Genomic DNA, 10,432 nt, shown 5'->3' on the forward strand with positions numbered 1-10,432 from the left:
GCCCGTGTGCCTTCACGACAGCGGTTGTTTCGGGAAAAAGATGGCCCCCGATGTACCCCCAACACCGCTAAAGGAGCCAACTCCGGGGAAAATTTATTCAGTTTCAAATATCCCTAAAGTCTCGAGCCAGGACATTGCCGGTGTCTCAGCTCAACCTGTTACGGCCGTTGCGGGAGGGGGATCAGGTGCGTTGTCCACTACACAAGATAAAATAGAAGCGCCTGGTCATTCATTGCCAGGAAGTGGGAACAACGATCTGCCACGTTCGACGGATATTCCCGATAATACGGTAGAAAAAAATACGGAGCATAATACGGAAGAGTCCAAAAATAATAAAAAGGATAGGGTACAGACACCAAATACGACGACAACTACTACCACTACTACAACACAGGCACCAATTACTACTACATCTAAAGAGGCGCCAACCACGACGACCACAACCACTACAACAAAGACACCAGGTGATACGGCTACGACTACAGAAGTGTCAACCACAACGACCACCCGCGCACCGTCACGTCTTCGCGAAAGCGACGGCAGCCTCAGCAGCTCTGCGTGGGTGTGTGCCCCGCTGCTGCTCGCCGTATCCGCGCTGGCGTGCACCGCTCTGGGCTGAAAGGTGTATGCGGGCTGTGCGTGCCAGCACTCAACCACGGGGACGTTTGTACGTCCACTGTGGTCCGATTTATAAAGTAAGGGTAATTATGATGATTGTTTTTTGCTTAGTTTGCTTCTGCTGCCGTGCTGTGTGCTCCGTGTTGCTGCTCCCTTTATCCGCCACGTTGAAAGTGTCAGTCACACTCATATGCACGACATGCATGCAACTGTTTGCGTGGACGCGCCGTTGAGGGTAGTTGCATGCGCACTGGAGCCATTTGTGTGCAGGTTTTTGTTTCTTGTTTTTTTGTTTACTATTTTACTTTATTGCTGCGTGTTTACATTTTTTGTTTTGCTTTTTTTGTGTGTTTTCTCGTTGTTAAATTTTTGCAGGGTGTTGTGCGTCTTTTGCACTTTTATTGGTTCAATATTTCTCATGAAACGCGCGCTGCCGGCGGTGTTTTTTACTGTGCCGTGTCTCTCTCCTCTTTGCTTTCACTCTGCGTTGACGGGGAGTTAGTTTGTGCTGAAGGCTGCACGCAAGTGACAGGAGTGATGGCGATGATGACTGACCGTGTGCTGCTGGTGTGTGCCCTCTGCGTGTTGTGGTGCGGTGCTGCAGTGGTGGCGGTCGGTGATGTTATTGGAGAGGTCGGAATAAAAGACGAATCATCGAAGGCTCTACAGGTTGATTCTCAGGCGAGGGAAGCAGGAAAGAGGGACGTAAGTGGTCCCGAAGCAGTGGTGCCACGGTTGCATGAACAGCAAGGAAAGAATGCCCGCAAGAATGATGATTCGGCCATACAACCAACAAGACAAGTCAAGGTAGAAGAAGAGGATCGGGATCATTCCGAAGAAGAAGAAGAAAAGGAAAATGAAGGATCACTCGAAGGTACGGTGAAGGATGGAGAAGTATTACCATCGCAAGCCGAAGGACAGCCAAGAAGTAACGAACCACCACCACCACCAGCATCTGGTGGCAGCCGAAACGGTGTCATTTCTGGTGGAGGTTCTAAATTAGGTGAAAGTTCTAACGGAGGTGAAGGCCCCACTTTGAATTCTTCTTCCTCTTCTGGTGATGGCAAGCCACCTGCTGTTGACGGTTCAGGCTCCGGTGGTGGCACAGGTTCTGTCCCAGGTGGAAAGGGAATTGGAGGAGGAGGAGGAGGCACTCCTGGGGTTGAGTCTTTGAAGTTCCCTGTTTCTGGTGTTGCTCTTCCGCCCTCAACCCCTGCTGCGGGCAGTGCGTCATCCGCACAGAACCTGGAATCTTCAGAAAGAAGTGGGTGGCCAGAACCAACAGTCTCTTTACGGATTGCACCACTCAACGTGGACGCACGGAAGGAATCAAAACCCAAAGATGAGCCACAGACTTTTAGTGCACAAGGAGAAGCAGAACGCCAAGTTACTGATGAGGAGACAAGCAAAAAAGAGGCAAAAGAGAGTGTCGTTGAGGGGAAACGCCTTTTCAACCTGCCGCATAACGCCAGCAGCACACCAGCAGGACCAGCAGTACGGCTACCAGAAGGATCGCAAGTACAGGGAAATCGAGACGAAGGAGGAGGACTTCCGCCAGAAGCAACAAAATCAGAGACTTCAACAGGACAAAAACACGGAACGTCACAGTCGCAAAACGAGTCTAGAGGAACAAAATTCCCTTCAAAGAATGAAGTGGCAGTACAACACGGTCACGTTACGGTCCCATCGGATTCGATGACGAATGCATCCGCCAACAGCCAAGGAGTAACAACAGCACCATCCATCTCTACAAGTGGCAGTGAAGATGCTCAGAGTACGGTGGATGGAAATACTGACGATGATCAACGACCTAACAAGAAAAAAGCACACAACAACCCCGAAGATGATAATACCAACGTTGCTCCCACGTTCAGTGAGACTGCACAGCAAACACCAGAAACAGTCACTGTCGTCCAAACAAATGACACGACGCCTGGCGACAGTGACGGCATCAAAGCCGCCTCCCAAACCACCTCCCCTCTTTTGCTTCTTCTTCTTGTTGTGTGTGCGGCTGCGGCTGCGGTGGTGGCCGCGCGAGAGTGAGTGTGAGAGAGCCATGCACCGCCCGCACACACACTCTTCCTTCTCTCTGTGTGTGTGTCCCCTTGCATGGACTCTCGCCCTCACCTCACCCCACGAGGCACACACATAATTTGCCCATTGTATATATGCATGCACACCCATGCAGGCCCGTTGGTGCTCTCTTTTGCACGACACGCACCGCTGCCGTCCTGCCTGGCTGCATGGGCGGAGAACCGTAACTGTTTTTAACATTCTTTTTTCTTGTTTTCTTTAATATATATATTTAATCCTCTTTTTCTAATCTCTCACCCCCCCATCCCTTCTCTTTTTTGCTTTTGGGGCAATCACGATGGACGTTTTTTTCTATTCTACTCTTCCCTCTTTTAATTGTTTGTTGCTGCACTCTTCCTGTGAGGGGTGCCGTGTGTTTCCCGCCCAACTGCTCCACTCGCACACCCACCGACACGCTCATGACGACGGCCCTGTGCGCCTTGCCTGCTGCACGCATGAGGAGGGCCGCGACGAACGGCGCGCTGAGGGAGCCGTGACGTGTGGGCGTGCGACGAGGGCCTGTGGGGCGGAGCACACATTTTTTTCCCTCTTTTGTTTTGTTTTCTTGCGGCCAGGGCTGGCAGACACCCGCAGCGCCACACACACAGCCACACCCTGCCGCCGTGTTTTTCTTTTCTTTTTTTCGTTTTTTATTCGATGGGTGTGTGCTGTCACCGTGCGTGATTGTTGAGGTTGGGGCCGTACCGCATGTATCGCTGCCCTCCAGCTGTGCCTCTTGCTGTGTTGATGTGCCTCTCTGTGCTCCTCTTCTTTTCTGCTTCTCCAGCACACACACACACACATATACTTAGTTGCACAGTGCTATGCAGGAATGCTCTTGGTGACGGTGGGACGTTGGCTTGCTATCCGTGCCGACACGGCGAGGCCGCTGCGTGTCTGCCTACGGTGGGAATCACGGTGCCATTGGATGGATGTGTGTGGGACGCCTTTTGCATTGTGCTGGTGGCCGGCTGACGCGTTTGCACGATGCCCGCCATGCGTGAAGGTGTTGCCTGCTCTTGGGGTCATTCTCCTCTCCTCGTTGATTTTACTCTGCGGGTGCGTGTGTTGCTCCTTGTGTGCTGACGCGTGACGGACGGTGCCACGATGGCCTCCTCTGGCAATGACAGTCGCTGTGTTCTCGGCACACATCCACACACACTTCCTTGTCTCTCTGTGGGAGTGATTGCAGCAGGTCGATTACAGCCACACGGACATCCGCACGGTTGCTGCGTCGTACTTCTTCCAGCACTGCGATGTCGCTGGCCACACGACGTTGTGGTGCCACAAGTACAACAAGGACAACAACATGCAGTGCATGACGGCCAACCTGATCCGTGTGTGGTTGCAGCGCATGGAGCACGTGGGCCAGTACGCGTTGGGCGCTGCACTCATGATTTTGGAGGAGGGGCAGCACGACATTGTGGCGTTGTGGGTGTTGCGCAGCCGGGGCATGCCGGCGATTGTGAGGGCCGTGGTGGACACGGAGCTGTTTGACTGGGAGGAGGTGGACGTTACGGCGCAGCGCGAGCGCATGACGGACTGCCTGTGCTGGGAGGGCCCGACGATCCCGAGGCCTGTGCTGGAGGGACTGAGGGAAGAGAAAATAATAGTAATGGTGACTGTGGGGATGTGAGAAAAGGTGCACGGCGAGGAGCAGTCCTATTTTTTTGATTGTTGTTGAACGGCGCCCACCTAATTATTGTTGTGGTGGTGCGTGACTCTTATTGCTGGATTGGACGGCGCGTGGCTGTGTGACTTGTCTCCTCTTTGCTTTCACTCTGCGTTGACGTGTTGTTAGTTTGTGCTGAAGGCTGCACGCAAGTGACGGGAGTGATGGCGATGATGATGACTGGCCGTGTGCTGCTGGTGTGTGCCCTCTGCGTGCTGTGGTGCGGTGCCGGCGGTAGGTGTGATGAAGGGGAGGCGGCAGGTCGTGTGAGTGGGGATGAACTTCCACAAGGTTCAAAATCACTTGTAACGCCTCGAGTAGGCTCCCAAGGCTTACAAAATGGAGTAACAGTTGTTAAAGAGGAAGTATCACCAATATCTTCCCCTCCTCAAGATGGGGATGCAGATGGTGATGAAGGAGATGACGGTGGTGATGATGAAGAGACGGAGGCTGAAGAAGAAGAAAGTACTGAAGGGCGGGGTGGTAAAGGAGGAACAGCTGCAATAGGCTCAGATTCCAGGAAAGAGAATTTAAGTGGCAGCGGGCAGGAAAAGAACCAGTCAATTGCACCTTCAGGGGGCATTTCTCCTTCCGGCGGTCAGGAATCAAATGCCAATCCTACGCAACCGGAAGTTGAAGAAAAGAAGGAGCCCGACAAGAATACACCTGCAGAGAACGCACTCACAACAGTTAACAGAGAGCAAACACTGTCTGCGGGAGTTGCGGGAGGAAATCCTTCACCACCTCCAGAAGACGGTGTTGATTCCCGCGAACAGGATGGCAAAGACACCACGAGTGAAGGCGGAAAAAAAGTTCCGTCGCCTGAGACCGCGGCCACACCACAAAGCCACCGAGAAGAAGGCTCAGAAGGGACTGGGGAAGATAGAAAAGCAACGACAGCAACCGCCAACACAACTGATACGACGAGCACACAAAACAGTGACGGCAGCACCGCGGTCTCCCACACCACCTCCCCTCTTTTGCCTCTTCTTCTTGCGTGTGCGGCTGTGGCTGCGGTGGTGGCCGCGTGAGAGTGAGGGAGAGAGAGCCGTGCACCGCCCGCACACACACTCTTCCTTCTCTCTGTGTGTGTGTCCCCTTGCATGGACTCTCGCCCTCACCTCACCCCACGAGGCACACACAATAATGTGCCCATTGTATATATGCATGCACACCCATGCAGGCCCGTTGGTGCTCTCTTTTGCACGACACGCACCGCTGCCGTCCTGCCTGGCTGCATGGGCGGAGCACCGTAACTGTTTCTGTTTTTTTTTTATTGCATTGAGTGGGCGACCTCTCTCTCTCTCTCTGTGTGTGTGTGTTTTGCTTTACGGGAGCAGTGAGAGTGTGTGTGCGCTGGTCGTCCCACGCTTCGGCTTTTTGTTTTGCTTTCCTTTTTGATTTTGTGTTTGAGTGCACCCATTCCACGGCTGCGTGTGTGTGTATGATGATATGAGTAATTTGCGTGTGTGCTATCTGCCTCTCTCTGCCGTTGCTTTCTTCAGACTCTCTTGTGGCGCACAGCTGCTCTGCATGTACTGGGTTTGACAAACACATGCACACACACACGCCATTATGCATACGCTGTAGAGCGGCGTGATTGCTGAGAACGGACGCACGCACAAGATTCTGGCTGCGACGTCCCTAGCGAGGAGGGAGGACGGGAGCCTGTGATTTATTTTTTGACGCGTTGCAGGTGTGCAGTCTATTGGATGGTGTGGGTTAGGGTGCCTGGGACAAGTGCGAATTGCTTCTCGTCCAGTTGCTGCACGTGCCAATGTGTATCTCCTATGCTGTGTATACTTTGTTCAGGGATTCTTCGCCTGTGCGGGGTGATGTGCGTTGGAGGGTGCGCCGGAAGGGTGAACAGTAAAAGGACTGGTGGCAGCGCGTGGGTGCTGCGAGGGAGACTCTGCTTTTTTGGATATTGTTGGTTGTTTTTTGTGTTTGGGCGTTGCTCAGTGTGTGCTGACGCGTAACGTCACTCCCGCCGTGACTCCTGCTGCTGCTGTTGGCGACCGTCGCTGTGTGTTCCCGGTGCACTGTTCTTCCTTCTCCTGTTCCTTGTGTCTGTGTGCGTGAGTTGTTGTTGTTGGGAGTGGCTGCGGCGGGGATGATGGTGCCACTCACAGTGGATGGGTGGCGGTGCTCACTGTTGTACTTTTTGTGTTGGTATTTTTTTCCTCTATATCTTTCCTTTCTCAATTACACACGAAGAAGGAAAACTAGCGCCAAACGCTACTGTGAAATTCGAAGGCACTGAAAGGACCAGCAACACACACACCGCCCACACACATATTTGTATGCTCTCACGTGTTGCTGCAGTGAGGGCACCCCGCACACACAACCGTCGCCGCGTGACCGGATCCAGCGGCATGAGGAGGGAAGGAAGAGAGAGTGAGCCGCAGAGGCCCAACATGTCCCGGCGTGTGTTTGCTTCCGCGGTGCTGCTCCTCCTTTTCGTGATGATTTGCTGCAGCACTGGTGGAGGTGCACAGGCTGATGGGACAGCGTTAAATCAGGAATCTTCACCAAAGCCATACTTTGATTGGAGAGATAAGAATGGAGGAAAAACAGTGAGCTCGCTCCGTGTTCCCAGTCTTGTTGAGGTGAGTGGTGATGTATTTGCCGTTGTCGAGGCGAAGTGCACGGAAGCCAGTAACAGCGGTTTTACTGGGATTGCCTCGGAGCTCCTGGAATTGAGTGATGACTCATCAAAATTGTTGGACATGAGTAAATTAAAGATCCAAGCACCGGATGAATGTCATTTCAAAGATGGGCGTTGCACCTATCAAAAACAGGAAGGTGTCGTTTCCCAAAGTGACACGAAAGTACATGTGAGCCGACCAACAACAGTTGTGAATGGAGGAGATATTTACATGCTTGCGGGAAAATACACCAGTGAAAGTGCTGCCGCTGCAGTTGCTGCTGGCAATGCGACTGATGGGGTTCAATGGGGACTCTTGCTGGTGAAAGGAGAACTCAGTGATGAGGGAGGAAAGGACAAAAGAATTTGTTGGAACGATACTTACGGTCTACCGTGGGGTCTTTTTGGCAAACAGGACTCCTTGACAGGACTGATTGGCGGCGGTGGATCGGGTGTTAATATAAATGACGGTACGCTTGTGTTCCCAGTGGAAGGGACGAAGAATAATGGGAAGAACGTTTCGCTGATCATATACTCCTCAGACATTGCGACTTGGACGCTGTCGAAGGGGATGTCTGACGATGGCTGCAGTGTTCCCTCCGTCGTGGAGTGGGAGAAGGACAAAAAACTCATGATGATGACTGCGTGTGATGACGGCCCTCGCAGGGTGTACGAGTCCGGTGACAAGGGGGAGTCGTGGACGGAGGCACTCGGGACCCTCTCGCGCGTGTGGGGCAGCAAAAAGGGCGGAATTGAGAAGGCCGTTGGAAGCGGGTTCATCACAGCGAAGATTGATAACAGGGATGTGATGCTCGTCACTCTGCCGGTCTACTCCAAAAAAGAGAAAAATGGAAACAGCAATGGAAAAAGTGTACTCCATCTTTGGCTGACGGACAATACGCACATTGTTGATATTGGGCCGGTATCCGATGATGAGGACGCTGCCGCCAGCTCCCTGTTGTACAGAAGTGGTAAGGATGGTGATGATAAGAAGGAGGAGTTGATTGCACTTTACGAGAAGAAGGGCGGTGAGAAAGAAACATCACCCGGTATGGTCTCTGTGATTCTGACTACGCAGCTGGAGCGGGTGAAGGAGGTGCTGAAGACATGGAATGAAGTGGACAAACGTGTCTCCAAGCTGTGCCCTTCTGAGAATGCTAAGGAGGATCCCTCACCTGCCACTGCCTGCGGCGCCGCCATTCCGACGGATGGGCTGGTTGGCTTTTTGTCCGGCAAGTTCTCTGATGGCACATGGAGGGACGAGTACCTCGGCGTGAACGCCACAGTAAAGAAGAATGATGGGGTGGAGAAAAAGGAAAATGGCGTAACATTTAAAGGGCGTGGTGCGTGGGCGGAGTGGCCTGTTGGCGCGCAGGGGCAGAATCAGCTGTACCACTTCGCGAATTACAACTTCACTCTTGTGGCGACGGTGTCCATCCACGGTTTGCCAAAGGACGGAGATAACTCCATTCCATTGATGGGTGCGAAGGTGAATGATGGCGATAAGAATACTGTACTCCTGGGACTGTCGTACAACAGAGAAAAGAGGTGGGAATTGTTGCACAGTGGCGAAAAGACGTCGGAGCACAGCAGGAGTTGGGAGCAGGGGGCAACGTACCAAGTGGCAACTGTGCTACAGAACGGCATCCAGGGCTCCGTTTACGTCGATGGTCAGCGTGTGTGTGAGAGTTTGCAAAGTAACTTGGAAAATACAAAATCGAAAATGATCTCTCACTTCTTCATTGGAGAGGATGGAGGCAATGCAGGGAACACAGGGGGTGACGAAGGTGCATCTGTGACTGTGACGAACGTCCTGCTGTACAACCGTCCGTTGAGCTTCGAAGAGATTGCAGGGCTTGCCAAAAACAAAATTAATATTCCAACGCCAGTGGCTGCGCGTAATTCTTCACCTGCTGTGTCTCGCCCGAAGCGCTCTTCTGAATCCTTGGCGGGAGGGGCATCGGGTGTCGGTACCGCTCGTCACTTTGGGGCAAATGGCGATGGCAGCACTGTTTGCGGAAGCGGACTGCTGCTTCTGCTTCTTTTCCTGCTGGGACTGTGGGGATTTACGGCTCTGTGAGGAGTGAATGGCTGCCGCGTGGGACACTTGCGACCTCCCCACCACATAATTAATTTCCCATGGGAACGAATTTCCTTCATAAATCTTTTTTTTTTTTGCGTATTTTAAATTTATTTGCTGCTTTCTACTTTCTTGTTTTTTGTTTTGCGTTTTTTTTTACTTTTTATTATCTCCCCCATCCCTTCTCTTTTTTGCTTTTGGGGCAATCACGATGGACGTTTTTTTCTTTTCTACTCTTCCCTCTTTTAATTGTTTGTTGCTGCACTCTTCCTGTGAGGGGTGCCGTGTGTTTCCGCCCAACTGCTCCACTCGCACACCCACCGACACGCTCACGACGACGGCCCTGTGCGCCTCGCCTGCTGCACGCATGGGGAGGGGCCGCGACGAACGGCGCGCTGAGGGAGCCGTGACGTGTGGGCGTGCGACGAGGGCCTGTGGGGCGGAGCACACATTTCTTCCCTCTTGTTTTGCTTTCTTGCGGCCAGGGCGGGCAGACACCCGCAGCGCCACACACACAGCCACACCCTGCCGCCGTGTTTTTCTTTTCTTTTTCATTTATAATTATTTTGTGTGATGGGGTTTGTATGAGACGAAGGGGGACGTTTTTTTTTGTTAGTTTTGGATAAATCTTGTGTTAATTGCCGCTGCTTGGGCTGCAGTGGAATCGTGAGTTTGAGCGGTCTTGTTGTTGTTGTTTCCGCCATGCGTCTCTGCTGCACATTTTTGTGTGTTTCTCCACACACTCTGCTCTCTTTTCTACTTTTCTGCTTTGTGTTTCTGCAGGCACACACAACCACACACACAAGATGCACATTGCAGTGGATTTGAATGCTTCTTTTGTGGTGCATGCTGGCAGTTGCGTGTGGCGGCTGTTGTCTTCTTCCGTGGCTATGAGGAGAAGTGAGGAGGGAGTGCGCAGCCCGAGTCTCCTTTTCTGCGGGTGTGATGCACCGCGTGTGACTGCGTTGAGTTGGGCTCCGTGTCCCATTGAGGGCGGGATGGCTGGAAATTTTGTTGCCGCGTCATGGATGGATGAGGGTCCACTGGCGCGTGTGGCTGGTGTGGTGATTGCCTGCTCCGTGTGTGTTGTGTGGTGGCCGCGGGGTTTTTGCCATTTCCCTGGGGCTGTGGCGATGAGCTGGGAGGAGATGGTGGTGGATGTGTTGTCCTTCTGCATGGTGGGTGACTGCTGGCGTTGTGTGTCTTCGTTGCGTGGATGCCGTCTCGTGGTGTGTGAACTGTGCGGCTGGGCCTCCTGCCCTCTCCTCATGTTTTCTGCTCTTTCTCGCTGCGTCCGCTGCACTCCGTCCCTCTCCCTCCTGTTACATCCCTTTTCCTTCTG

At 52.8% G+C, this 10,432-nt stretch overlaps 4 protein-coding genes and 1 pseudogene across 4 annotated transcripts, besides 5 other annotated features; all 5 read left to right on the plus strand.

The window, feature by feature from the left end:
- Tc00.1047053511839.10 (mucin TcMUCII, putative) lies at positions 1-619 on the plus strand (the record flags this gene model as incomplete). Its single annotated transcript, XM_801305.1, has 1 exon — positions 1-619. A coding segment is annotated over one exon (619 nt), but the record flags the coding sequence as incomplete, so codon positions are not given.
- Positions 1-3,250: a sequence feature (heterozygous, non-Esmeraldo-like haplotype).
- On the plus strand, positions 1,156-2,661 carry Tc00.1047053511839.20 (mucin-associated surface protein (MASP), putative; the record flags this gene model as incomplete). Its single annotated transcript, XM_801306.1, has 1 exon — positions 1,156-2,661. One exon carries the CDS (start codon positions 1,156-1,158, stop codon positions 2,659-2,661), a length of 1,506 nt encoding a protein of 501 aa, XP_806399.1.
- Positions 3,251-7,199: a sequence feature (areas not merged during assembly with more than two copies in the genome that could not be assigned to a particular haplotype).
- Tc00.1047053511839.25 lies at positions 3,799-4,287 on the plus strand (annotated as a pseudogene).
- Tc00.1047053511839.30 (mucin-associated surface protein (MASP), putative) lies at positions 4,528-5,394 on the plus strand (the record flags this gene model as incomplete). The annotated part of the gene is made up of 1 exon (XM_801307.1): positions 4,528-5,394. One exon carries the CDS (start codon positions 4,528-4,530, stop codon positions 5,392-5,394), a length of 867 nt encoding a protein of 288 aa, XP_806400.1.
- Positions 4,756-4,805: a microsatellite.
- On the plus strand, positions 6,499-9,090 carry Tc00.1047053511839.40 (trans-sialidase, putative; the record flags this gene model as incomplete). The annotated part of the gene is made up of 1 exon (XM_801308.1): positions 6,499-9,090. One exon carries the CDS (start codon positions 6,499-6,501, stop codon positions 9,088-9,090), a length of 2,592 nt encoding a protein of 863 aa, XP_806401.1.
- Positions 7,200-10,432: a sequence feature (heterozygous, non-Esmeraldo-like haplotype).
- Positions 9,174-9,289: a sequence feature (T-rich).

The sequence above is a fragment of the Trypanosoma cruzi genome, genomic scaffold (genome assembly GCF_000209065.1).
Source record: "Trypanosoma cruzi strain CL Brener 1047053517173 genomic scaffold, whole genome shotgun sequence".
NCBI lineage: Eukaryota > Euglenozoa > Kinetoplastea > Trypanosomatida > Trypanosomatidae > Trypanosoma > Trypanosoma cruzi.